This window comes from Apteryx rowi, unplaced genomic scaffold (genome assembly GCF_003343035.1).
Source record: "Apteryx rowi isolate R43461 unplaced genomic scaffold, aptRow1 scaffold_6, whole genome shotgun sequence".
Classification (NCBI taxonomy): domain Eukaryota; kingdom Metazoa; phylum Chordata; class Aves; order Apterygiformes; family Apterygidae; genus Apteryx; species Apteryx rowi.
In genome coordinates, this window is record NW_020450871.1 from 1,350,048 (window position 1) to 1,375,575 (window position 25,528).

General features: G+C 46.7%; 2 protein-coding genes across 3 annotated transcripts; one reads left to right on the forward strand and one right to left on the reverse strand.

Annotated features, from left to right (window-relative positions):
- The first annotated feature begins 79 nt into the window (after positions 1 to 79).
- On the forward strand, positions 80 to 7,936 carry ATPAF2 (ATP synthase mitochondrial F1 complex assembly factor 2). 2 transcript variants are annotated; one of them, XM_026083190.1, is made up of 8 exons: positions 80 to 1,420; positions 2,334 to 2,378; positions 2,668 to 2,813; positions 3,655 to 3,752; positions 4,646 to 4,726; positions 4,934 to 5,046; positions 6,525 to 6,640; positions 7,294 to 7,936. In XM_026083190.1, the coding sequence occupies exons 1-8, from the start codon at positions 1,288 to 1,290 to the stop codon at positions 7,429 to 7,431; spliced, it is 870 nt and encodes a 289-aa protein (XP_025938975.1). In that variant the 5' UTR covers positions 80 to 1,287; the 3' UTR covers positions 7,432 to 7,936. The 2 variants fall into 2 exon arrangements, with proteins under 2 accessions (XP_025938975.1, XP_025938976.1); XM_026083191.1 differs by having other exon boundaries at positions 1,337 to 1,758; positions 2,646 to 2,813.
- Positions 7,937 to 8,004: 68 nt separating this feature from the next.
- On the reverse strand, positions 8,005 to 24,802 carry DRC3 (dynein regulatory complex subunit 3). Its single transcript, XM_026083193.1, has 13 exons — positions 24,237 to 24,802; positions 23,394 to 23,567; positions 21,882 to 21,998; positions 20,167 to 20,333; positions 19,417 to 19,563; positions 18,154 to 18,273; positions 17,131 to 17,243; positions 15,673 to 15,847; positions 13,075 to 13,206; positions 11,747 to 11,817; positions 10,952 to 11,075; positions 9,351 to 9,482; positions 8,005 to 9,164 (listed from the first exon to the last, which is right to left on the reverse strand). The coding sequence occupies exons 2-13, from the start codon at positions 23,548 to 23,550 to the stop codon at positions 9,051 to 9,053; spliced, it is 1,569 nt and encodes a 522-aa protein (XP_025938978.1). The 5' UTR covers positions 23,551 to 23,567; positions 24,237 to 24,802; the 3' UTR covers positions 8,005 to 9,050.
- Between the last annotated feature and the right edge of the window lie 726 nt (positions 24,803 to 25,528).

The following is a 25,528-nucleotide window of genomic DNA, read 5'->3' on the forward strand; positions in this document are numbered from 1 at the left end:
CGCCGGCAGGTGAGGGCGGACGGGCCGCTCGGGGACTTCGGGTCTCCCTCGTGGGGGGTCTGGCGAGTCCCTCTTTTGGGGAAAGGGGGGCCCCTTCCCTCCTCCGCCGCGGGCTGGTCCCGGGGGTCCCCCGGTGGGACCCCCCTGGGCCCGGAAGGTGACGTTCCTCAAGGTCACCGTGGGGCCCTCGCTGGCAGGACGGGTCAAACAGATGGAAAGCGATAAAACCCACCCCGAGGAGGCTAACGAACATTCAAGCACACCCCTCCCCGGGTTTGGGGCTCATTAAGCCTTTTTAGGTGCTGAGGTGACAGGGCTCAAGACGCTGGGCCTCGCCCTGCTCCCCTGTCCTGGCATCAGCAGGGTTTTCAGTGACAGCAGGGCCTGGCCCTTGGTGCATTGGTTTGTTATTGTTGCTATTGTGATTTTGGTTGTTTTTAAGGCTTTTTTGGAGGGGAAGCCCCCCAGGCGTGGTTCAGGCATGCACCGGGCTGTGTATCATTTCTGTAGGTTTTCCTGGAAACGTAGATATGATGATAGTTTTGTCTCTTAAGAGATGAGGCTGCAGATTTTCAGGACATATGTCCTGGGACTCTTTGGAGCCTCAGTGAAATGACTTCTCTTGGGTATGCATACATGAATCTTTTCAAAACTGTGCCCTAACAATCTGGCATTTTATGAGGCCATGAAACTTGCAGATGGCTCAGCCTAAGCAGATCCTCTTCCATTTCACTGGTGCTCTGTAGAAGTGTGGGAACATGCTGGTATGGAGTGGCACAGAACAACAGACCTGCAGCCCAGCCTGTTTGCATTACTGTTCAGGAGGTAGACTTAGGGATTCAGGATTTATGATCCTGTTGCTCTTGTCAGGGGAATGGTTTGCACGTTCTTCCTGTCTTGAGTGAGAGATGAACCCTTGTGACATCCATTCCCATGTAATCCAGGCTCTCAGATGTCTGCTGGGAGTGTGTGCAACAGCGCTGCTACGAAAGGAGGCTGCTCGTGAAACAGCTGTAATTCCCTGAGACTCACCTTGCTGGTAGAGCAGACCTTCTCCTGAGCGGAGCAGGAGCTGCCGGGGTGGGATGCCTAGGCTGGAGGGAGCCGAGGGAGTGGTTCCTCCCCTGGTGACTCAGTTGTATGCTGCAGTGTGCGTGACATGTCCCCGGCATGATCCAGCTGCTGCGACATTGCAGGCTACGCTGCTGCAGGACGTCATCCAAGGCGAGGGATGGGGACTGCTGATTGCGTGCAGGCTGCCTGGCCTCTTCACTCCTGGGCGTGATCATGGTAGAGGGAGCTGTGCCCAAAGCCGGTGGGATGCAGCATCCTGCCCCGCACGCTCCGAGCGTGCTGGGAGCTGTAGTTCTCACTGATGCAGGCAGCCACATTCCTCTAGGAAGTGCATCAGCTGCAGGTGGTAGGTCAAAGCAGAGAATGAGCAAAATTCACTGAGGGAGATTGTGCGGGCTGGAACTGTGTGGGTTTGGAGTTGGCAGGGGTTGCAAGGGAGACTGCTGTGGCCTACCCTGCCTTGTGATTCAGTTCTGCTGGGTTTCTTGTCGCTCTGAAATGGAACAAGCTGGGAGAGGGAGTTAGCCAAGGCAGTCCAGGAAATGAATTTGTCAAACATGATTGTAATGGGGGAATTTTGAAAGATTGAGCCCAGAGTGAAACTCCATATGGACTGGGGAGGAATGACAACATGGATCCGCTTTGGAAACCTCCCCTGCCAGACTCTGTAGCAACCTGGTGATGGTGAGTTTGAATAGAGCTGAGATCCCAGCCCTGGGTGGCAGAAGCAAAGAAAACCTGGGCCTATTCACTTGCTAGTTGTGCACAGCAGCACTGTGCTCTCCCACCAGTTTCATGACACTTTCTTGGTGGAGAGGAACTCACTGAAATGGTGTGGTGCTTGGAAGCTGTCTGCAGAAAATGTTTTAGAGTGCAGTCTATGGCAGTGCCATATTTCTCCCCTTCCCTTCTTCCCCCAGCAAAACTCTTGAGGCCAGGACTGCTCCCCACCGCCATGTACAGAACTCGACTGGGGAGAGGCTCTTTTGCCTGGGCACAGGCAGTGGTTAGGGGCTTGTCTGCCAAGGCTGTTTGCAAAAGCATTCTTGAGGAGAGCCCCCTCTTCTGGGGAGAGGGTCCTGGCAGGCCCCCAGGCTCAGAGCGTGGATGAATGAGCAAGACCTTGTGACAAAAGGCCAGGCCATCTGGGCCTCGACACCACCGAGGGCTCCATCTGTTCTGATCTGTAGTGGGAATCAGGGGAGGGGACCGAACCTTGCTCTGACTGCCCTTTGAATGGCTCTTGTTTTTGCCCCTAGAAAGGAAGCGGTTTTACCAGAACGTTAGCATCTCGCAAGGAGAAGGTGAGTGTGGCCACTTGGGTGAGGCAGGAGGGACTGGGAGGAGGTGTTGGTCCCTGGGGAGGGGGTCATCACTGCATGCTTCTTTAGTGAGACAGTGGCACACTTGCAACCCATGTAAAACAAATAGAATATTTGTCCTCAGCCTGCTTTGCCCTTTCCTCATTTCTAGCTAAACTGTGTGGCTGGATTCCAGCTCTGGCTCTGAATTTGCTCCCTCTGTGGGGTTGTCTGTTGTTCCTTAGTGCGTGCTCCTCTTTAATTCCCCAGGATTTCTACTCTGATTCTCCAGGAGGCTTTGAAATAAACCTGGACCACCGGAAGCTGAAAACGCCCCAGGCCAAGCTCTTCACTGTCCCCAGTGAGGCCTTGGCCATTGCAGTGGCGACGGAGTGGGACTCCCAGAAAGACACTATCAAGTTCTACACTATGCACCTGGTGAGCATGGTAGGCTCAGGATGGCTGCGCTGCTGCAGCACTTCGGAGGAGCAGAACGCAGTGTGCTTGGAGCAGTCAGATCAAGGAAGCTGGGATTAAAGGGAGGAACTCAAAATGCTAGGGGCTGAAAAGGGTTTGCAAGGCTCACTGTGACCTGGTGAGGGTTTCGCCAGCTGGCAGAACGGATTTCAGGGCAAGGTTTAAGAACTGTTTTGGGATGTAAGGCATGTTCTGGTGTGAACAAGATGAGGGCATCTCCTGAAAATGCTTCCTTCTGCATCCTTCCTCCCACAGCTTTCTTGAGTATTTGCAGTAGAATTTGGATGGCTTGGTCTAAAACCGAGGTGACTGTGTAGACATGAGAGCAGTCTCCAAATGCAGAACATGGAGGGAACAGATTGTCCTAATGCCAGTTGAAATGGGAACAAGAGATCAGGACCTCAGTTGTACACTGGGGAGAATCTTGCAGCTCTAAGGGCAGTTAGATACCGGCTGGATTACTGCCAGGGAGGGGAATCTGTGTCACAGAGGAGTTGGAGAAGGGGCTGGGCAGCGTTATCAGGGATGGCATGGGGAGGGGGTAGAGGAGACTGGAAGAGCTCTGGAGCAGTTCTTGAGCCCTCTGCTCTTGGTTTGGTGGGCCTGTTCCAGCGGCATCTGAGGCCAGTGAGAAGATTCCTATTGCGTGAGCCAAGCTCTGGCTCCACATTCCCCTCTAGCTGAACTCCTCAGTTCCCTCAGCTTGTCCTAATTCCTCCACTTCTACTTAGCCTTGTACTGTGGAAGCTGCTGCTTCCCCAGGCCTTGAATAACAGTGGTTTGTATTGCTTTTATCCCACAGACCACATTGTGCAACACAGCTTTGGACAATCCTACTCAGCGAAACAAAGTACAGCTGATCTGTGCAGCTGTGAAGTTCCTGGAGACTGACACTGTCTGGTAGGAGACCATCAGAGACCCTCTAGTACAGAGGTTGGCCTATCTTATTGCAGTTTGGTTTGAGAAAGGTGGCTGGGGGATTCAGGCTGAGGGAAATGCCTACCGTAACTGAGTCCTTGCAGGGCTCTCATCTTTCCTGGTTTTAGCCCAAGGGTTTGAATTAGTTGAGGCCAGTCCTACCTTTGCAAACCTGGTGGATCTCCATAAACTTCAAGGGTGGAGGTATGACGGTGAAAAGGGACCAGGCATTCTGTCAGTCTCTGTTTTGGGCACCTCCATGCTGGGCAGGGGCAGAGGCAGCAAGAAATGAAACGTCCTTAAATTTCCCTGTGGGTTGCAGGATCAAGCCTGCTCCTGCCCAAGCTCATCTGTTGCAGTCCCAGCCTCCAAGGTGTGTCCACTGGAAGCTGCTCAGCCCCTGTGGGGAGAGGGGAACAGGACACCCCCCATCTGTGTCTGTGGCTTTGGTCACATTGGGCTGGGCCAGGTGGCAGCTGGCACCAGGGAGCAGCTGGGTCATGGCGAGGGAGGAGGAGCGGCACCATGTAAATAGTGGCAGTGGGATATGTCCCCTGCTCTAACCGCTAAACCACACTGCATCCCAGGGCTGGCTTGGGGCTACCTGTAATTTTTTGTTGGCTGATTTGCTGGTCTGTTTTCTAGCAAGATAGAATTGTCCCTTTTAGGACAACGAAAGGCTCTGAATTCAGGGAAGAGTTGGGGGGATTGTTCTCAGAGATGCTGCTGCCTGGGTGCAAAGTAGGCCAATGCTCCCCTTCTTTGGTCTGTGTTGGGGATGGTTTCCCTCCCGGACGTGTGCCTCAGTCTGGCGGGGAGCAGTCTGAAAGCTTGCAAGAATAAAACCACTGTGGTTTTATTCTGCAATGTCCTAGCTATCGTGTGGAGGAGCCAGCTGCCTTGGCGGAGCTGCAGAAGAATGAATGGGATCCCATCATTGCCTGGGCTGAGAAAAGGTAAAAGGTCAAAGATATTTCTATCTCCTTATACCCTGCCCTCCTGTGCCTCTAAGGCAGCATGGTGCTGTGATAACTGGGACCAGTCATGCTGGCCCCAGCACTGTTGTAAGCTGTGCAAGGCCAGTAGCTCCAGTGCTTGTGACTGTCAGAGCCACAATGCACGCAAGCCCTGTGCTTGTCTAAGGGACTGCGTGATCGTTCCAGGTATAACGTGGCAATTGGCTCCTCTACCAGCATCACGGGGCCGAACATCCCAGCCAGCACCAAGGACACCTTCATCAGCCATCTGGCGTCTTACAACATGTGGGCTCTGCAAGGTGAGAGAGGCTGGGCCACAGGGAGCCCTCAGCTCAGGCTGTATGAGTCAAGGAGACAGTTCCCCTCGAAGTGAGAGAAGATAGACTGTAATCACAGAATCACAGAATGGTTGAGGTTGGAAAGGACCTCTGGAGATCATCTAAGTCCAACCCCCCTGCTCAAGCAGGGTCACCTTGAGCATGTTACACAGGATCGCGTCCAGGCGGGTTTTAAATATCTCCAGAGAAGGAGACTCCACAACCTGTCTGGGCAACCTGTTCCAGTGCTCTGTCACCCTCACAGTAAAGAAGTTTTTCCTCATATTCAGATGGAAAAATGTTTCTCCTTTCTTGCTGATGTGCTGAATGTCCTTAGCTCAAACTGCTGAATGAGACCTAAAGTCAAAGAAATGGAGTAATCTGCTTTGCTCAAGTCTTCAAATGCAAGACTTGCACGAGCAGCAGACAGAACACCCACAGAAGATACTAGCTTAGCAGCTAAGGAAAGTTAACAATGTTGATTTCTAGTACAGGACTTAAGAAGCCTTTCCTTTCCCCCGTAAAGTTTTTTTTTTTTTTTTTTGATGAATCATTTCCTTTGCTCACAGTTTGTAACATGGGAAAGCATGGTGGAAGGGAAAGGCATGTGCCTTCCTTGGGGAAGGGGAAACTCCAGGCATTAGTCAATTTAAGACCTGAAATCAAGGTCTGGCCTGGACTGGTAGTGCAGGATGAGTCTGACTTCACTTCCTTCCTCAGACCCTGTGCATGTATGAACACCCCCATTTGCCATCAATGTGAGCTGAGTCACAAGTGCTCAGCAGCTCAGAGTTCAGGCACCTCTTCCCTCCTCCTCCTGCCTGTGCATGTTCATGGGATTTGCTCCTGTCCCTCAGCTGTCAGATACTAGCTATTCCACCCTGAAGAGGGGTGTCTTGCCAAGCTAGTGCCTGATGGTGTGGCAGGGAAGAGCTCCACTGCTTCGGCAGCCCAGCCCAGCAGCTGTGTCCCATGATGGCACAGTTCCTCCAGGGCAGAGCACACCACACATGTTTGCACAGTGTTTTTCCAGGAGTGATTATAGATGTGGACAGCCCTTTTATCACCAAACAATGTACTTGTCCCTCTCATCCTGAGGGCTTTCAGCTGAGCTCCTTTGCAGTGGACAGAGTACTGGGGCCTGGATGGGTGTCTCTTCCCTTTGTACAGCAAAGGTTTGTGGCAGAACAAAAGGCGCGGTTTCCATGGCACAGCCTTTGTCGCTGCACTGACAACGGCCAGAACAGCATTTTGTGTCTGCGCTTAACTGCAGATCTGACTCCAAAGTACCCAGCTGCAAGTGGGGGGTATCACTGGCCCTGCCGGTCTCCCTGAGGATGCACCGTACCCTGACTGTCCCTTACCACACCCTGACCGTCCCTTTAGAGTATGTGAGATGTTGCTATAATGCTGCAGAAAACAACCATGAAGCTTGTTTGTTTTGGGTTTTTCCCCTCCAGGTATAGAATATGTAATCACCCAGCTGAAATCTCTGATTCTGTCCATGGGTCTGATTGACAGGCACATTACAGTAGAGAAAGCCGTGCTTCTGTCTCGCCTGGAGGAAGAATACCAGGTAAATTATGTTACAGAACAACCCTATAATTCAAATAGCAATAATCTCAGCATGACAAATGCTTCTCCCACCACAAATAACTGGCAGTGGAAGTGCCTGCTATTACAGGAGAGGTTCCACTCCACCAGTCTCCCCGTTTGAGAGAGTTTGGAGTGTGCTGCCGTAGAGCAACATGATGGGTGCAACAGCGCGGAGTGCTCTCGGGGCTGCCAGTTTCTTTTTGCAAAACCCAGATTGCTGCTTTTCCCCCTCTAATCTGAACTGCAAAGTCATGGATGGCTTCTCTTGCTGTGGGTTATGCAGTCCAGAGGCCTTGCTAGGCACTAACTAATAACTTCCTTGCGGTGAGAGCACAAACCGGAAACTGTCCTGGCATGAAGCTCTCCCTGACCCAAAGGCAGCTGAAGTTGATGGGAATCTTTTCATCCTTCCATCAAGGGGCTTTGCCTTAGATCCCAGTACAGATGAACCATGCTCTTTCACAGCACTCATCTGGAGATGTCCATACCCTGATAATCAGTGTTCAGCAAAGCTCTGCACGGCTCCTGGGGGTTACCCATGTTTCACAAACATGAAAAAGGAGGCTGAGAGTTGCTGAGCAGCCATATGTATAATCCAGTTCTGAACTGACCTGTGTTCCTCCTCTCCCCCAGATTCAGCGGTGGGGCAGTGTGGAGTGGGCCCACGACTACGATCTGTGCGAGCTGCGTGCTCGCACAGCAGCTGGGACTCTCTTTGTTCACCTCTGTTCAGAGAGCTCAACCGTAAAACACAAGCTGTTGCAGGACTAAGGCTGTCAGGCTGCTGAGCTGGGCGCGGGAGGAAAAATGCCCAGCTGTGAATTGCTGGCACGCCCCAGAGGATGGTAACCACCATCCTGCCACCACATCTTCCCTGGGATCAGCCATGAGGGGCTGAGACTTTGTGGCGATTCCTCGCTTGGACTGACTCCTGCAGTACACCACCAGCAGTTTTGAGCCCATGAGGAGGAGGAAAGGTCAGGGTGAAATCCCTTTGCATACTCAAGACAACTGCCCTGTCGGTAACTAGAGTCTGTAACTCATTAGAGGAGCACCCACCAAAGAAACAGCTTCCTGGACGAGGCAGGGCATGGCACAGACATACCCAGCATATGCCACGTGTCTTCATAGCTGCCAGCTCCTGACACACACTTGTTATGGAAATCTGAAAACAGACTCCACTGCATCTGTTCTCCATCCCTCAGTGTGCCTGTATGTAACACAAGGGTCTCCGTGTTTGATTAAAGGCACCTCCCTGCTAGATTACATACTGAAAGCTAATGCATCTGAGTATTTCTTTGTTTGAATAACCAAACCATGGTGCAAGTCCTGAGCTGCCAGGCTCTAGGCGGGTGCTGGGATGGCTGCAGGCAGAGAAAGACAGAGCAGAGCTGAGCAGACACTAACTAGCAAACAGATTTGCTCCCTCTGCATTTCTGTTTGAGCCCCCCCCTTCCCCCTCCATCCTAGGTGCCCTGTCCTTGCAGCCAAGGAGTAGCAAGGAGCTGACTGCAGCACTGGAGCAAGAGAGGAGGAACCTAGGCTCCAGCCATCCTCAAAAACCTCGACCTGTATGTAGTCAGGCAGCACCAGCCACAGTGCTTTCAGACAGACCTGTCTCTCCCCAGAGTGCATACGCAGCCAGGCTTTCATTTAGCCTTCCCACCTTTCTCATCGCTGCTTGCCTCTAGCAGTACCGCGCTGACCAGCATCATTCCTCAGAAGCTGCCCGCAAGTGAGCGCAGCAGCTGCTGTCACCAAGCAAAGAGGGGAATTAATGACTCCTCGCTTGGCTGCTGTGAGCAGCAGCGTGTGAGCTCCTGTGGAACCATTGATTTCCCTTCCTGCTAGCTGGGGGCTGCTCTGTTCATGCTGCAGAAAGCTGCCTTTGCAAGAGGCGGAGAGAAGACAAGGCTCCCAGGTGCACAGAGCCCCAGCCAGCTTCTGCTTGCTGAGCTGGAAACCTGCCGTTATTTTGGGGGTGGTTTGATGGAGAGCACTTTTCTCCCAGGCTGCTGCCACGTGCCTGTGGCTCACAGGTTCCTGCCGCTATGCTTGCAGGTACTAAACCTTTCAGGCATGATGTGCTGCAATGATTTGGTTCGATCAGCTCACAGCCAATCCATAACCCCTTGTGACCAGGTCTGAGCTCTCTAAATGGGCTTCATGCCAATGATGTGATGGAAGAGACAAGGTTTCAGATGCTTTTCCAGAGTCAATAAGCATCTTTTATTTGCAGTTTCTGCTGGGATGGAGGAAGGAGCGTGCCTTTGGCCTGAAATGTCCCAGACAGTTCAGGTATAGAGAGGTAACTGCCCCTGTGGGTATTCCGCTGCTGGGGGCTGTCCTGTGTGCACCGCAGGAAGGCACCTGCCCAGCCCTTGGCATACCTATTCTGGCGGCTTCAGGGTCTCCGTATTCTCCAGCTCCTCTTGGAGATGGTCAATGTACTGAATGATCTCTTTGACACGGTTGCGGTTTCTGTCAATCTCATTTTGGAGAGCCTGAACAGATTCAAACCAAGCCCTGAATCCATGGGCTTCTCAAGGTCACTTGCTGTAGCACACAGGGCCCCAGGAAAGGGGAGGGTGTTCTTTCCTAGCAGTGTCCTCACCGCTCAGACCAGACCTGGCACCCCCTGACCAGACCTGACTGCGCCCCATCCCCACAAGAGCAGGAGAGTCCCTTACCTTCTCCATCACAGAGGCCTGCCAGCGATGTGCATTGCTGAGGATGTCACCTTCTCGGTTATCAATCTTCAATAGGTGGATGTCGTGGGATGCGTTGACTGCATTGACAATGGTGTTTTTGTCCACAAAAAGCTAGGAGGTAATGGGAGCAGATCAGGGGAGGGGGGGCAGGTGTGCAGCAAAGCAGCAGAGCTCAGAATTAGCAGTGCGGTAACTGCTCTGCTTGGGGGGAAGAAAATAAGCCCTCTGTGGTGTACTGACAAAGCCCTAGTCATTGGGATGAGCCCAGTGCTTTACCATTTGCAAGTATGTGCTCAGGCCTCACTACAGCTGTAAAGGAGTATTTTCCCTTGTACAAATGGGGAAACTGAGGCGGCACCCTTGCCCTCACCTGCCCGACAAGCTAGAGTAGGGAGCAAATGCCTGCTCCTGAGCGCTCTGCTGCCTCGCAGCACATGGCAGGCCCCTGCGGGCAGCTGTTGTTGAAGCAAGGCTGCATATGCTCGAGCATGCCTAGCCCAGCAGGTGCGGGAAGTGGAAAATCACACTTGGAAGGGTCTCTTGAACTGGTGGCACTGGCTGTAAATCTTCATTTTGGAGAGCCCCAGCTTCTAATAGAAGCAGCAACTTCCCCTGTGGTTTTAAATAGAGGGTGGCTTCACTAAACCGTAATGACTCTCCTCCTGCAGCCAAGTGCAGCTGTTGAACAAATGAAGATTGCTTCTCCATGGAAATGGATGGCAGTGAGGCAAAATGGGTGCACAGCAGCAGCACGTAACCACAGCCATCTGCACAGGCCATAAAGCAGGGAGCTCCCCCAGGGGGCTGAGGGGTCTGTTTTGTGTCTGTCAGCTTGTGGTTACCCAGAGTAATGGGGGGGCTGGAATAATCTGGACAGTGCAAAAACACAGCGAATGCAAAACTTAAGTCAATTAGCCACTAAATGAAAGAATAATGGAGGAAAAAAGGTCAGCAATGTTGCTGACTGGAGCACTGCAATGATCTTTGCGCTTTCTGAAGAGCTCCTGGGATTTTTAATATCACAGGCAAGACTGAGGCCTCAGTGGAAGGCCCCATTTGAAATGTCATGTCCTGTCTCCAGGACAGCTAATGGGCTGGGAGAGCTCTGGGGAGGGGTCCTGAAATCACTGAGGCAAACAGAGTCCTGGAGCAAGGGAGTCAGAGCAGCGTTCGGATTCTCCGGGGGTAGGCAGGGCCTTACAAAACCAGCTGTGAGCGCAGCAAAGAAATGCCTAAATGCCTGCTGGGTTGGGGCTGTCTGGAAATGAGCCAGAGAAGTGAGTTGTGCTGGAGGCAGGAGAGAGACTTGCTCAGCACCTCTCCTGGGCTGCTGCCACCAGCTCTTGCAGAGCCCAGGGAAACCTGCAGTGCAGTCATGCTCTGTCCTAGTCAGCAAAGATGCCCAGCAGCGCTGTAGTTCAGCCAGGCAGCTGGGGCCTTCTGGAAGGAAGTTAAACTCTGGCTTAGACATAGCTCTAGCTGTACTAAGTCACCCTGAAATTCTGTCCCTTCTGAGAAGGGGCTGTGGCCTCCTTTTCTTGCTTGCTCTCTTGCAGAGCTGAATTTTTTGGTGCCCTTACCATTCGAACGTTATCTGGCAAATCCTTATCAAGCTCATTCTTGGCAGATTTCTCCAGCGTGTTGATTGAGATCTCTAGCAGCTTTTCATGATGGTGGTTTTCCAGGTCTCGGCACTGGGCCATCGTACAGATGATTAAGGAAAAGGTTGACCACATTGTTCACTTTGAGATGAAACTTGACCTCCTGTAATTAAACACTGAGGCTCAGAAAGAGCAACATATTGCCTAAGAGACGACTGCTAACCCTAATGCAGGTGTGCAGAAAAGCACTCTGTTGCCTTGTGTCTCACTGCAGGCCTCCAGAGGCAACAGTCTGGCTGCTGCCAGACGCCATTTGGTGCCAGGATTTACTCTTTCTGCTCTTAATCTCAGCTCATGTGCATCAGGTCTCATCCTCACTGCCATATATTACTGCAGAACTGAGAGTGGGTCTAGGTTTGCAATGGAAACTGAGGGAGGCCTTCCAGGATATATGCTAAAGTCTGATTATGCCAATTATTTGCACCAGGCTAACAGATACGTATTATATATGTAAAATAACATTACCTGTCATGGAAACACTTTCTCATTCTCCATCTCACTTTGTTCCTGAACGCATCAGTGACTGCTGATCTAGGAAGCACACGGCACTTGTATAATTTTGCTAAGAAAAACATAGATGACATCTGGGAAAAGCCCTCTTCTGTTAATAAAAAAAACAATCCAATTCTATTCTGATGGCTCGGTTCTGGATTTAGAAGTGCAGTATACGTACCTTGCTCAGACATCCAGGCCAACATACTTTCAAAAGGATATATCCCTTGAACATTTTCAATGAATGTTGATACTAGGACAGCAATGTTTCTTTCAAAATCCTTTATTAGTTCCTTAACAGAGGGAAAAAGAGGAAATGTTATAACAAACACTTGCATAAACATGGAAGGGAGTCTTGGAATAATCTAAAATCCATTTTAACTTGGATTCACTGTTATTAGCACAGAGTGTGAACTGCCTCAAGCATATAAGCTGTTTTGAAAGTGCTGCAAGAGTTTCTTTTCTGCATTGGTATGTGAAGGACAGAAAATCAGAATTGGTTTATTGGAAGGAAGTTGATTGAATGATACTTTCACCTGGCCTCTGGAGGAAGCCAGCTGATCACTTTTTACCCTCACATATAAAATGCACAGAGAATGCTGTATTTTTGCCAACTGCCATGCTGCAGTCTCCTTGCACACATGAAGAGCCTCTTGTCAGAAGCATAACAAATGCCCAGGCTTAGTGCAGCTTTTGTTTTAGTCCTTAGATACTAAACCTGCTGCTACCTATTACCTCTCTCAAGAATGGCTGACAGAGAATCTTTTAGGTTTTGCACTTAGCATCTCAATACAACAGTTCAAATACAGCCACCAGAACCCTGTAGGGCCTGCAGAAGGAAATGCTTCTGATCTTTCCATCAGTGATTGAAAATACATTAGGAGCAATTCAGCTAACATTAAAAAGCACAGTCCTGATGTAGTGAGGAATCCATTTTGAGCTCTTGCTCTCTGTCACACGCATTCACAAAAGTGGACTACTGCATTTGCTGAGGCTCTTAACAGATTCTTTAAAAAAAAAAAAAAAAAGTAAAGATGCTCATTAGCAGCCCTGCCCTAGTTTTTGAGGGAAAGTCTGGGGAGAGAAAAACAGCCATTATGCAAGCAAATGCAGTAAGCTGAGCAGGAACATGTGTAATCTTAGCAATTCATAGCAAAGATCAGCTTCAAAGAATTACACCTCTAGAATCCCAAATGAATACCCTACACTGTGCAGCAACTTCCATACCCAGACCTATAAAATGACTGAATGACCTCAAGTCCTTTTCTCTGAAGTCTAGGAAATCAACTAGGACAGATGTGAAGGAAATACTGCACTCAGCTCTGAGAAACAGAAATCTACTGCAATGTATCAATGTGCAGGGCCTGATTCTCACACAGATTGACCCTGAGCAGAGAAAGAATAAGGGAGAGAGAAAACATGAGCCTGCCTGGTAGAACTACATACCGTCCTAGTACCATGGGCTACTAAACCGAGGGGTGCAGCAACAGAAAAATGAATCCCGCTGCATTCTGGATGTGAGGCTTAACAGGTATGCGTTTGAACCTTACCTCCAGCTGGTCAGCTGTCTGCATTTCCAAGGTCATGAGTGTTTCTGACAGCTGAAGTATGTCCTCATTGTACTCAGCCAGCTTAGACTCAGCGATATCGTAACTACTGACGTTCTGAATCTCATCCAGCGTCTAAACACAGAGATACATAAATTACTTATAGTTTGTGTTCAGCACTCCATTGCAATTTAATTAACTTGTTACATATGTGAGAAAAGTTCCTGCTGCTGATTAGCTGAACTGAAATGTGATGATTCAGTAAGTCTCTAGATTTACATACTGGGTAGTCAACTGTGCTGAGGTATGCTACAATGTTAACGATCCAATAGCAACGCAGGGAAAACTCTTCCTCATCCTCCAGTCAGCAAATGACTTTTCCCCCCATGCTTCCAACTTTGGCTCCCCTTTTGACACATTTCAAGGCAAAAAAATATTAGATTCTTGACATTGCTGGCCATGAAAAAGAGATTAACAATTACTTCTCTGAAAGAAATGCAGGTCTAAATCTTGATCCCCTTGAAGTGAAGGAGAATCTTGATTGACTTCCATAGGGTCAGGATTTAGTATTCTGCATATGGAATACCTATCACGTCCTGACTTCCTGTTACAGCAAGGATTTATTGCCCTTCAGAATTAAATATTGACGTCAGTTTTGTATCAGACAAGATTTATTATTTCTTGGATCAAAAAAATCCTCCTATGGTAAGCAATGTATTATTTTCAAGTATATTTAAAATAAGCTAATAACCAAATGTTAATAGGAGAAAAAATATATATGTTTTAAGATGTCTAATCCACTCTTTCTTAGAGGCAATGGAATGGGCTAAAAGAGAGAATTCTGACCAGAATCACTGCCAAGACTTGCATCTGAAAACAGACTAGATCACCCAAATTTTGCAGTGTTTAAAAGGGGGGGGGGGGGAGAGAGCAAAGTACTTTCCTTTCTAATTTAAAAAAGTTAGAGGGCCTTGAAAAACTCCCAAGCAATTCAAGCCACACCTCTGGGAGCAAAAACTTCAAAGTTCAAGGGCTGTAAGGCTTCTTTGCTCCTTAACCTTAGAGAGCAGAGCTATTTTACAAGTTAACCAAGCTTGTGTGAAAGGATTACAGATAGAGAAACACTAAGAACGGGTTACAAATTTCAGTCTGTTGGGACCTCTGCGCCCTTTGAACTCCTCCATCAATTTTAAATGACCAATCAGGAAATGCTATTAAAAGAAAGCCTTCAGTTTTGACACTAACCCCTCCATATTTATGTGAAAAGTGTCACACTGACCACGTGTCCTATTCTAGCAGCTCAATCCATAGCTGAGCCTGTAAGCCATCAAAGACAAACTGCCAACGTCTGACCTCTGCCATGTTTTTGCTGTGGATACACTGGGAATTCAAGTGCAAGATAACAGAATATGCATCTCAATCTTTATACTTTGCCTTCCGGTAAGGCTGGAAACTCATGTCCCAATTAGAGTTAATACAGTCAGTTTGCCAGCATGAGTCAGCAAGGTTCAAGGACCCGGGAACGGAATGACTCAGCAGGCTGCCAGCTTGCAACAAGGCACCTACATAAAAGTGACCTGGTTTTCAAAGAGAGCGAGCGCTCGTGACTCTGCCTCAGTTGTCAGGGACTTGTTCTGTTCAGCTGACAGTTTTACCAGGCTTTAGCCTCCCTTATTTTTCTGTGGAAACAAAATAATGATCCATCTATTATACATGGTTAGAAAGGGATCCAGCTAGAAGCCATGCCTTTAACAGCCACAATGGGTGACTGTAGTTGAGTCACAGCAGAATGAAAAATGATAGTCTCTGCTTAAAAAAAGACTAGAAATAGATTACAATAAGTTTACCTATTTTTTTCTGTTAAAATTCTTTGAGCTGTTGCTGTTGATAAAAAAACTGAAGGAAAACAACTTGCAAACAAACTGAACACTCTGCAATTTCCTCGCTTTTCTTCCCCCTTTTTCAGTGAAGGAAGTCCTGGTGGATGCCTCCAACAAAAAGAAAGGGAGTGGCATTAAAACCAAAGAATAGATTTTTTCTCTTGATTTCATTAAAAATTTCAAAAGTAAAAGAAAGGGTAAGCTTTTTCATTCTTGAAGACCAGTAAGTTTTCCAGAGGGCAGAAAAATGTCAATGAAAAGATGTTTGACCGCTTTTTTTTTTGTATACCTTGAAGAACTGCTACCTTTGTGGACAATGTGATAATGCTATGACATGTTAATTCTGTCCTATGCCAAATTAGCCAAATAGATAAAGACTATCAGTGTTAGCTGGTTGTAGTTCAACTAAAGGGTTGAAGACTCCATCTGCTGATATAATTTTAAGCCCCCAATTCCTTTCCTATGTGAACTACTAAAGCACTTTTAACATCACGTTGGTTAATGAAATTATATTAGCTAACATAACAATTGCTTAGTATAGGTTTATACTGTAAGAAACACGTAAACTGAGATCGGGAACCAAGTACTAACTCCTATTACAACAGTATAAATTCAGAATCATTATCCTAATTTTAATGAAGTTATGCCAGTGGTCAGAGAAATTAAAATCTGGCATACAATGTAGAGAGATCATGCATCAAACTAAGTTTAACAAAATTACCCTTTTGTTCCGATTTTCAAACTCCAGGATTATTTTTCTGCCTTGCTCTTGGTTGGCTGTTAATGCTTCATGAAGGCTCTCGTAGAAATCTGAGACTTCAGCTTCTCGTTTTTCATACTGTTTCAGACCATAGTTAAACAGGTTTTCACAAACTGAGACAAACTCTTTTCTGTATGTGACACCAGAGTCAAGGTATTTTGTTTGTTCAGTGGAGCAACATGCTACATTCCTCCTAGCTCTGCAAATTGGAGCAACAAGAGTTACAAGCTACTGTTATGTAAACTCTGAGGTTCTTGCCTGCAGCAGGGTGCCGAGTATTCTTCTGTCTGGCAGGACTGGGTCACCCCTTCGCATTTTATGCATAGGATTTTTCTATCTTAAGGGTAGGAGAAAGCTGTGGCAACCTGAGGGGGAAAAGGCCTTGAGAAAAATGGAAATGTGTATACTTTTCCAACTCTTCTGACACAGCGGCAGAATGAAGCCTACAACCCTATCTGTCTTCACAAGTGTGAATACAGTGTCTGTGTAGTAAATAAAAACAGCTCTGGAGCCTACAGCCAGGGCACAGAATAAACTACTGGGTTGGTAACATCACAAAAATAACATCAATTTTTCTTCTGCTATTATCTTGGCAATAGAATTGTTTCTAGAGTCTATTGTAGTTAAGCTGTGATGCATTTTTCCCCAACAGTGTAATGCAATTTTAAGGAAGGTCAAGTTACTGGCCTTGACAATACTCTATTAATCTGAATGAGAAAAGAAAAAACAAAAGTGTCTGCTTTCTGATCCCTCGTGTAGGAGCAATGATCAGAAAAAAGCGCTGGCCTGAAAACTTCATGTTGCCAGCTCTGGCAGGTTGTGAGATATGTGACTCGTATCGTTCTGATTAGTCTGTTCCTATCTCCTACCACTTCAATTTCAGCATGATTTTAGCAACTGCGCTCTTGCAATCTAACCGACAGAGATTTATCTTATAGCTTATTTTAAAGTTTAAGTGGATTCCAGACTTAAAGAAAGTACAAAGCCTTTTTTCCTGAAGGGTCAGAAAAGAAGGCTACTAAAATTATGTCTGCCACAAGTGAAGAAAAAGAACACTGTAATTACCATGGTGAGAATTTAAAACGCTTGTATCTCGTGATTTGTTGGTGATAGAAGGGAGTGGTTATACAAACGGGATGTTTCAAGCTGGGTTGGCCAGCTTGCCAATGGTATAAACCATTTGTTTGTAGCCCTCATATTTCATGGGATATCAGGCCTTAAAACTGTCAGTGGTCTCACGGTCTTGCAGTGGTTTTTGGAACCATTCCAAAACTGAACACAGAAAGTCTCAGATCTTACATCAGTGTAGCTTTCAGTCCTGGACAAAAGCAATGGATGAAGAGCCCCTGTTGATGCACCTCCTTCTTAACTCGAGTCATTAGGCTTTAGCTCTAGGTCTTCTAAACCCAGGAAGGATATGCCTGCAGCAGGTCATCCACTCCAGGGAGGTAAGCCATTTTGGCAGCTTCCGCATCCTCCTCATACATGCTCTCAAACAGGAAGGATCCATTCAGGTACTCAACAAATGCTGTCTTTGAAGAGAATCAAAAACAATATAAGTAAAATAAAGAGCGCCAACCTGCTGCCAATCCTTAGGATGTGTCTATACTAGAAGCACTTTACCCGCATGGAAACACTGGTGCACTGTACAAGTAAAGCTCTTCCATTCAGTCACAGTTATACTGACAAAATATTTATCCCAGATCATGAAAGCACCCTGCACTTTCAGTGGAAAACATCTTAGTTCACATGTGGCTTTGCTGTTGTAACTGTCTAGCCTAAGGATAGATTATACTGTTTAATCTAATATAAAACATTATCACATACAACCACGTACCGCAACACTATTAAGCCTTTTAGATAAGGAGTCAGTGGACTTTGGAGAGGGTCAGAGGGAAGAACTGCAAGTCTCTTCCCTGTCACTTAACCTCCTCCTGCTCTTCAGCCGCTCTGGTCTTCTGGAGGCCTGGGACACAGAGCCAGACCATAACTGGTCTTGTTTTCAGTTCACAGGACTACAGTGATCTCTGAAAGCCCTGAAGAGTTTACTAATAAGTAATAAAAAGCATTAACTTAGTGTGAAGGAGAAAAAAAAGTCACTGCACCATGAAAACATTAACAGTTCCCTCAGACCTGTAATTTTCTTAATCTAATGTCAGGCTGATAAGAACCTCAAGTATGATTTACTATTTAGCTTCTCAGGGTCTATATGGGTAGCTTCACTGTTCAGCCAAAAGAATTATGTTCCTGCATGTCATGTGTATTCTACTGCAGTTCCTGTTTTCATTCAAAAGATGAGATTCAGAGATCACGGAGATTAATCCTAGCCTTAGTTTTAGCACAGTCAATGCTAACCTCTCATTAAATCTTCAGGCAGGTAAAAGAGGAGTCAATATCTGTTGCACTTCTTTCCCCTGGGACAACCAGCCAAGGAAAACATACCTCGTGGTACTCCAGTTCATTCTGCTTTGCCTGCTTTTCCTCCAGCTGAGCCAGAGCTTGGGCTTCCATCTGCTTCAGCGGTTCAGTAGAATACTGATACTTTAAAATTGCAGCTTCTCGCTGAGAAATATAAAGAAAGAAAATATTTTGATTAGGTTATCTAGCATTGCCGAATACATCTGGGCAAAGGCATTCAATCTTTCTGTAACATGCATCTGAATGACATCCACATCTCCACTTCTTTCTGTGCTTTGTATTAAACTGCCTATGATGTTTCTAATCCATTCCTCATCCCACTTTTTGTTGGCATATTACTCTGCCTCTGCATTCAATGCTTCTGAGCTGATTTGGATCCAGGAAACTTTTATCTTTCAACTTCCCTTTATTTATTTTATTTTATTTTTTTTTTAAGCAAGAGGCCCTGTTTTGACTTTTAGAATTTGAGCTCTGATTTGATCATCTAGTGGGTTTAATACATTTACTAGGGAGGAGATGGATCTTTTGAGGAGTGGATGGCAAGGTAGCAGCAGGGGCAAGAAACTAATTAGTTTTAAACTGAAGCTTGACAAATTTAAGTAGATGACTCTATGACATATTGTCTGCATGAGCAGGGACTGGACTCAATGACCTGAAGAGCCTTTCCAGTCCTCTGTTAAGAGTAATGTATATTCCAAATACAGCTCCTTTTCTGTGCTAAGTAAATTTCAAATTAATCATGTTCTTCAGTTATTAAATTTTTTTTTCTGTGTTCCTTTGAGGCTTGGGACCAAAAAGCAGCAACCTACCACTGCTGATGGACTGTTCTGTTCTCAGGAATCAGGAATGGGAAGCCCATTTGGATGGCCCCCGCTTGCCTGGATAACCTGTTGGTCAGCTACCGAAACAAGCAGGACCACCAAGCCTGTTTTCCCCTGGATTCCTGTCTCAAGACTGATCTCCTCCGAGATTCTCTGGTCTCTAAGAAGTCTTGCACTTGCACTGCAGCCTCTCTATGGCAACATTAACAAGGCCTCTCTCCCACACTCAGGTGCCGATTTTCACAAAACCTGTGAGAATATAATACCTTTGACACCTCTACCTCTGTCAGATTTGATATAAATTGGCCCACAAGTTCAGAGCTATAAACACCGCATGATTCCATAAGCCTAATTTCTTCAGGGAACCAGACTTGAATGCTAGAATATTGCCGGCATACCAACAAAGCAAATGCTCTGTAAGATGCTGGTACCCAGTTTCACAGGAAGAGAAAGCAGAATTACTTACCATGGTGTCACTCACAAGCTTGAAGTCCAAGTACACCAGCTCTGGAAGGTGAGCGACAGTAAATGGTGCATACTGCTCATTGTCACAGAGAGGGTTTCCCTTGAGATTCAGTGTGCGTAAGTTTTTAAACCTCCTGAGATAGATCACCTGTGCCAAGGCGAAAGAGGTGCTGTACTTCAGAGTGTCGTGGAAACATACAGCTTTGAAATTTGTTGCACTTATTACAACTATGCTGCAATACATGTCCTGCTCAGCTACCAAGCATAGGCGACATTAAATTATGAGTTTTTAATGCTGTTGAATCGTTTTATTTGGGAAAGGAAATGCTTATAATTCACAACGTGGATATATAAATGATGGGTCCGGAGAGAAGGCCTTTAGCTGGGTGGTGGATAAGTCAGGGATCATAGACTAGTAAATTGCCCTCAGAAAACCCCAAATAAATCCTAGCCTCCACTCCCCCCTTTTCTGATAGCTACTTATTCCTTTTCCAACTCTCATGGAAACTGATAGGAATTTTGCCATGGATGGCAACAGTAACAAAGCCAGGTCTCCCACGAGTGAATAATCTAAAAGAGAAATAGCTGAAACAAGCACTTCATACCTGGATAGCTTACCAAAAACATAACTCAGACTACAGGGGAAGTGAAATCCTAAGGAGAATTTTCTCCTCTAAGGAGGGGCTCGGATGTAGTGGCAAATGTTAAAGTATATTTGATATGGGACACTTGGAAAGACAGAGGCACTCACATCTTCTAAAGTGGCCAGGTTATTCTTTCCTATTGAAAAAATCTGTAGGTCTTGTAATGCGTCCATGTGTTCAATTTTAGATATTCTGTTATTGTAGAGGCTCAGGTCCTGCAGTTTAACAAGCGTATCCAGGCCCTCAATTACTTCAATATTGTTGAAGGACAAATCTGTGGAAGAATTTAGAAATCAAGTGTTTTACAAGCACAAAGTTAAATTATCTGTAGCAGAACATCCTGACTCAGACCCTGCATTTAGCCTGGCTCTTGATTTTAGAATTTATATGGAGTACTTTCCTCAGGGGTTTTCAGTGTCCCACAGAAAAGGCTCAGCATGAAATCATCATTCTTTGGGTCAGGAAGCAATGAGGCAATCTCCTGCTTACTACTGTCCATGCAACTTTTAACTTAGAGGAACTGTTGAAGTCAGTCTACGTGAGGAATACATACACAACCTGAAAGTGATTTCTACCTTATGGGGCAACCCAAAATACAAGAAAAGAGAAGAGGTGGTCCCCAAAGAGGGTATTTCTGTGATAAATCTGACCCTGCTTGCCTTGTTTCTTGCAGACTCTTGCCTGCCACACCAACGTCCCCCAGTATAACAATTCCCGCAGGACCAGCATATGCTAGTTCCAAGCTCACAACTGTCCTGTTGTCAATGGAGATACACAAAGGCATATACTCACTACAGCTATTTCACTTGTTAATATTCCCTCATCTTATTCTGCCAGAACATCTATCCTAACACCTCCATTCACCACGACTGAGGGCGGTATTTGCTCTCAGGCCAATATACTGGGTGATTTGGGAGCCCAAAGATGGCTGATGAGGTTACCAGCTGTCTGCATCACCCCAGTGCACAGACGGCTGAGACATGCATGCAGCTGATGCTGAACCACCACAGTCTCTAGGCAAACTGAAACTCATGAGTGTGCTTCAAAACACTCTGCTCCCACTGCAGTGATCAGCTGTTGATTCACAAGTGCATTAGTCATCTGTGCAGCGGGATGGTGCAGACACCTGGGGGCAAAGACGTTTCAAGATGTGCTTACAAACCAAAGCCCTACATGCTATTTGCAATGGTGACTTAAGATATATTTACACTGCAACCCAATAATGTGGCTGCAGTTCACAGAGAATGCTTTAAGCTGTGAATCTGTAGCCGCCAGGCCACAGACCTGCTCAGCATCAAAGCCTGCATCGCTGTATGACACTGCTGTTAGTACCCCAATTTATTAGTTGAAAGAAGTCACATAAGACTACAAAGATGGTCACTTCTTGGAATGGCAACAAAGAGAAGCCCTTAAGTGTGCAAGGGTAAAGGCACCATTGTCTTTCTGTGGGTTCTAGGCCTGCATTACCTCCGAAAACAGAATACGGGCTTCTAAATCACAGAGGAGTTTTTGTAAACATTTCTGAAAGTTACCTCTGAATATGAGTACAAACCCTAGAAACAACTAGGAATTCTTAGTTTGCTGTTCCTGCCACACCAAATATATTAAAACCAGTTTTTTAACATTGGAAGGGTTATTTTGCAGTTCTAATATTCATGCCTTTTGACATTTGACAGTCAAATGAGGAAACACACAGAGAGCTGACAGCCATCCTTGGGAAAGCTCCCATCAGTCATGTTTGAGAAGGAATACGACAACCTGGTTTTATTGCAGAATACTTTGCACCTGTAAAGGCATCCAACCTCATATGCCTATATCTCACCAAGCCATAGAAGGTGAACCAGACTCTCTAGAGCTTCTATCTTCTCAATGATGTTGTTGTCCAGCTGCAGTTTAGTCAGATTCTCAAACTGCCACAGATTATCAATCTGCAGGATATCTAAAGCCACAGGAAAAACAAAACAAAACAAAACGGCTTTTTACGTGAGGCAGGTTTCAGTTTAGTGCGCACACTTTCTTACACCAGCAAATATGCCAGTCTTACCTCCAAAATGATTTTCAGCAGACTATAGTAGCGCGTGATGACTGCCCTTAAGAGAGCTGAGAGGTCCACTGGCTGGCTGAAGATTTCAGTGAAGCAGCCAGGTTAACCTCAGCGTCCTGCACCAGCTCACACTGCTAATCAGTGATGTCAATGAGCCACCGAGGCGGTGCTGACTACAGCACTGCAGTCAAGAGTGGCTTTATGAACCCACTACCGGGAGGCCTTGACATTCATTTTGCTTTCCAGCTCCAAGAGCAAGGTTTGGGATGAGACTCTGCTTTCCTCTGCGTTTGCAGGCTCCCGGTGGCCAGCTACTGCTTTTGTAAGTTACTCTCCTGCTTCTGAGATTCTCATCACAGGAGAGCAGGTCGTGGACTCCTGTTTCTGTGAAGGCTGCAGTTTAGAGCTGATCAATATCACTGCATTTAGCTTTCTCCAGAAATTCAATCACAAGGGCAGACTGTTAGGCATTACAGGAAAGCACTAGAACCAAGGTGACACAAAATACGAAACATTCTCGCCTCAATTTTCTTTATGCCGATGAATTCCCTGAAGATTTTGTTAGCTTCTATTGTTTAGTGAGCGCAGCACATAGCAAGGAACTGGATGCACTAAATACTCACACGGTGCCATGTTCCATATTTGCACACAAATGCATGCAGAATCAGGCAATAGTGTGTCCTAAGAAGCTCAGAGGATACACGCATTTTACTGGAGCACACAATGAATAACCAAAAGCAGATTTTGTCCGTGAAATTACATACCCTAAAAATACTCAAACAGTGAGCCAAATATTCTTCTTTTCCATTTTTTTGAATGCAAGTTTATGACGGGTTTCATAGTAAGATGCAAGCTGGGCTAATGCTATGGATGGCCGGGGGAGGCCACTGAACTGGACTGTAATCACCATAAGCTACCAAAGAGCCCTCACGTAATGGCCAGTGATGGTCACCAAGAGCTTGGCCAGCATTTGATTTGTCCACATATAAAAGGGCCCAATAGGCCTGTGGCCTGTAGGTGTCACCACAATATAAATGTTAAATAAGAATAGTAGTGACAATAATAGCACAAAGTTAAGCAGCTTTAAAGTTACCAATCAGCAAAACCACTCAGCTCTCTCTACTGAAACTACTTCCTACAAGTATGGCTAAAAATGTAAGTCCAGTCCCTTACTACTCACATACCAAATCCAAGCTAATCATGATTACATAGTTGCCAGTTAGCCACTCAATGCTTAATTCTATTTCCCTCTAAAAAATAAACATATAATATATATATTCTGATACTCACTTCTAAAACTAAGCTGTAGCTCTGTGATGTCTTTAAAATTAATACCTTCCCTTTTGGCAAGCTGCCCTGCATCATCTTGACTTTGCTCTTCCACAGCTTTCTGAACCATTTCTTCACTGATAACATTTGGCTCAATGATATTGTATAATTGACTCATTTTTAGACGATAAGTGCCTTAAAGGACAGAAAAGAAAAAAAAAATAAAACCACTGCCTGGCTACCATTTCCGACATTTATTGAAACAGCATAATAATTCCAAAGAAGTAAAAACACAGTTGGGTATTGAGAGAATCTAATACATCACAGCTGATATCAAAGAGATATTTGACTTTTATCACAAAGTCACTGATGCTATGCTAAGCGCAACCTTACAGGCAGGTGACCTTATCAGGCTACAACATGCAAACTTCACACCATATTTGAGAGTTTTCCATGAAGAATGTCAGGATTTGGCCAGATAAATAGAACAGCTAAAGGAGGCCCTGTGCCCTATAAACAACAATGAGTATTTTGTACAGAAACGTCCCTCACATGGCAGCCACTTGTTGCTGAAATCCATCTTTATGGAAATGGCATATTCAAGGCTCTGTGCGCCACATAAATCTAGTTTTATAAGGTAAGTTTACCATTACAGGAAGGTTTGATTTATAGAGTAAGAGACCATATATTTACAGCACATGAAAATTAGTAACAGCAGTTCACTAAATTTTAAACACCAATTTCATAATGAAAGTAAAAACAAATTTGGGAAAGGAGGAAAATTTATAAGCAATAGTAGTGATTTGCTAAAGACGACACTGAATACGGATCCAAAGTAAGAGCCATCTGATTGAGGCAGCGTACTTCAGTCAATATATAGCATTGCACACGTATATCTTCACTCTGACAACTGATTTGGGAAAGACACAATTCCTAACTCTCTGTCCTGGCTTTGTTATTTAAATATCCCTAATGTTTCCCTAGAGGCAATGAGGCAGCTTATCTTTCCGGAACTGCGCACAGACTCAGTATGAAGGACCTGAATCTTCAAACCTCCCACTTGCATGAGATGTCTGTAATCATGGAAAAAGTTTGGCTGATTTCTTTCCATAGGAACACAGGAATGAGAAATGCTTGAATTTAGATAATTTTATCCTCATCATGCTTTTAATTAACGAACCGACACTCTATATGGCCACGTTCAACACAGCCCAAGGAACAGCACGTCATGGATTTATTCATCCTTGACCTGCCAGACTTTTCAGTTTCTTTTCCTTGCGTCTGTCTGTCATCTCTTTAGTTAATGCTAGTGCCACAGATCTAACCAAGTCTTCAAGCTCTGCAGCCTGCTGACGCTCTGCAGGGACACTCCAGGCGCTGTGGAAGCGAGAGCAGGGGACGCATCACCCAGACAAGGCACTGCTGCCCACCGCCAGCGTGAACCCAGGCCCGGGAAGCATCCCCACGTCCCCCAGCACCCCCGGGCTCTGCAGGGCTCAGGACGGTGCCCCTGACCCTCCCTCTCCGGGTGACACTAACCCAGGCGGGCCTCCTCCTTCCCCCTGAGAAGGGGGCTGCTGTGGCGGCCCAGAGAGACCCAGCCAGGCCCAGCCCTGGGCTCCAGGCCCCAAGACCCAGGCCCCCGACCCCCAGGCTCCTCGGCCTCCCCAGGGCCCCGGGCCCCCGGCCCCCTCCACCATCCCGCTCCCACCTGCGCCTCAGCCCCAGGCCTCCGAGCCGGCTGCTAAGGAAGCCCAGGCGCGTTGCTAAGCAAGGCCACGTGACAAGCTGAGCCGCCAATGGTCAGGGAGTGGGTGGGAAGGCTGGCTACCAATCAGAGCGCGAGAAAAGCGTGTCAGCCAATAAGAGCTGGCATCGTGCCCCTGGGGCGGGAGGAGGCTCTAATGATTGACGTGACGGCTGCCCAATAGTCTCGGAGAACGGTTTGGAGGTTGCCCAATGGTGAGTGCCTATAGCAGTGTTCCTACTGTCGATCAACTGGAGGGCGTGGATCACCGAAGGGGCGGGCCCTTCACTTGACAGTGATGGACATGCTCTTTAACCTGTGAGACCACGGGGAGTCCAGGCGCGGCCCAATCGAATGCAAGGAGGCGGGCCGCGCTTGGCAAGACACGCTGCGGTTGGTGGGCGCGGGT

Coding starts and splice junctions, on each gene's coding strand:
- DRC3 (XM_026083193.1), bottom strand. CDS start 23,550: ATGAGTCAATTATACAATATCATTGAGCCAAATGTTATCAGTGAAGAA. Junction 11,818..13,074: donor AGACAGCTGACCAGCTGGAG/GTAAGGTTCAAA, acceptor CCCTCTGTTAAG/GAACTAATAAAGGATTTTGA. Junction 9,165..9,350: donor AGGCCTCTGTGATGGAGAAG/GTAAGGGACTCT, acceptor GAATCTGTTCAG/GCTCTCCAAAATGAGATTGA.
- ATPAF2 (XM_026083190.1), top strand. CDS start 1,288: ATGGTAGAGGGAGCTGTGCCCAAAGCCGGTGGGATGCAGCATCCTGCC. Junction 2,379..2,667: donor TAGCATCTCGCAAGGAGAAG/GTGAGTGTGGCC, acceptor CTGATTCTCCAG/GAGGCTTTGAAATAAACCTG. Junction 2,814..3,654: donor AGTTCTACACTATGCACCTG/GTGAGCATGGTA, acceptor TTTATCCCACAG/ACCACATTGTGCAACACAGC.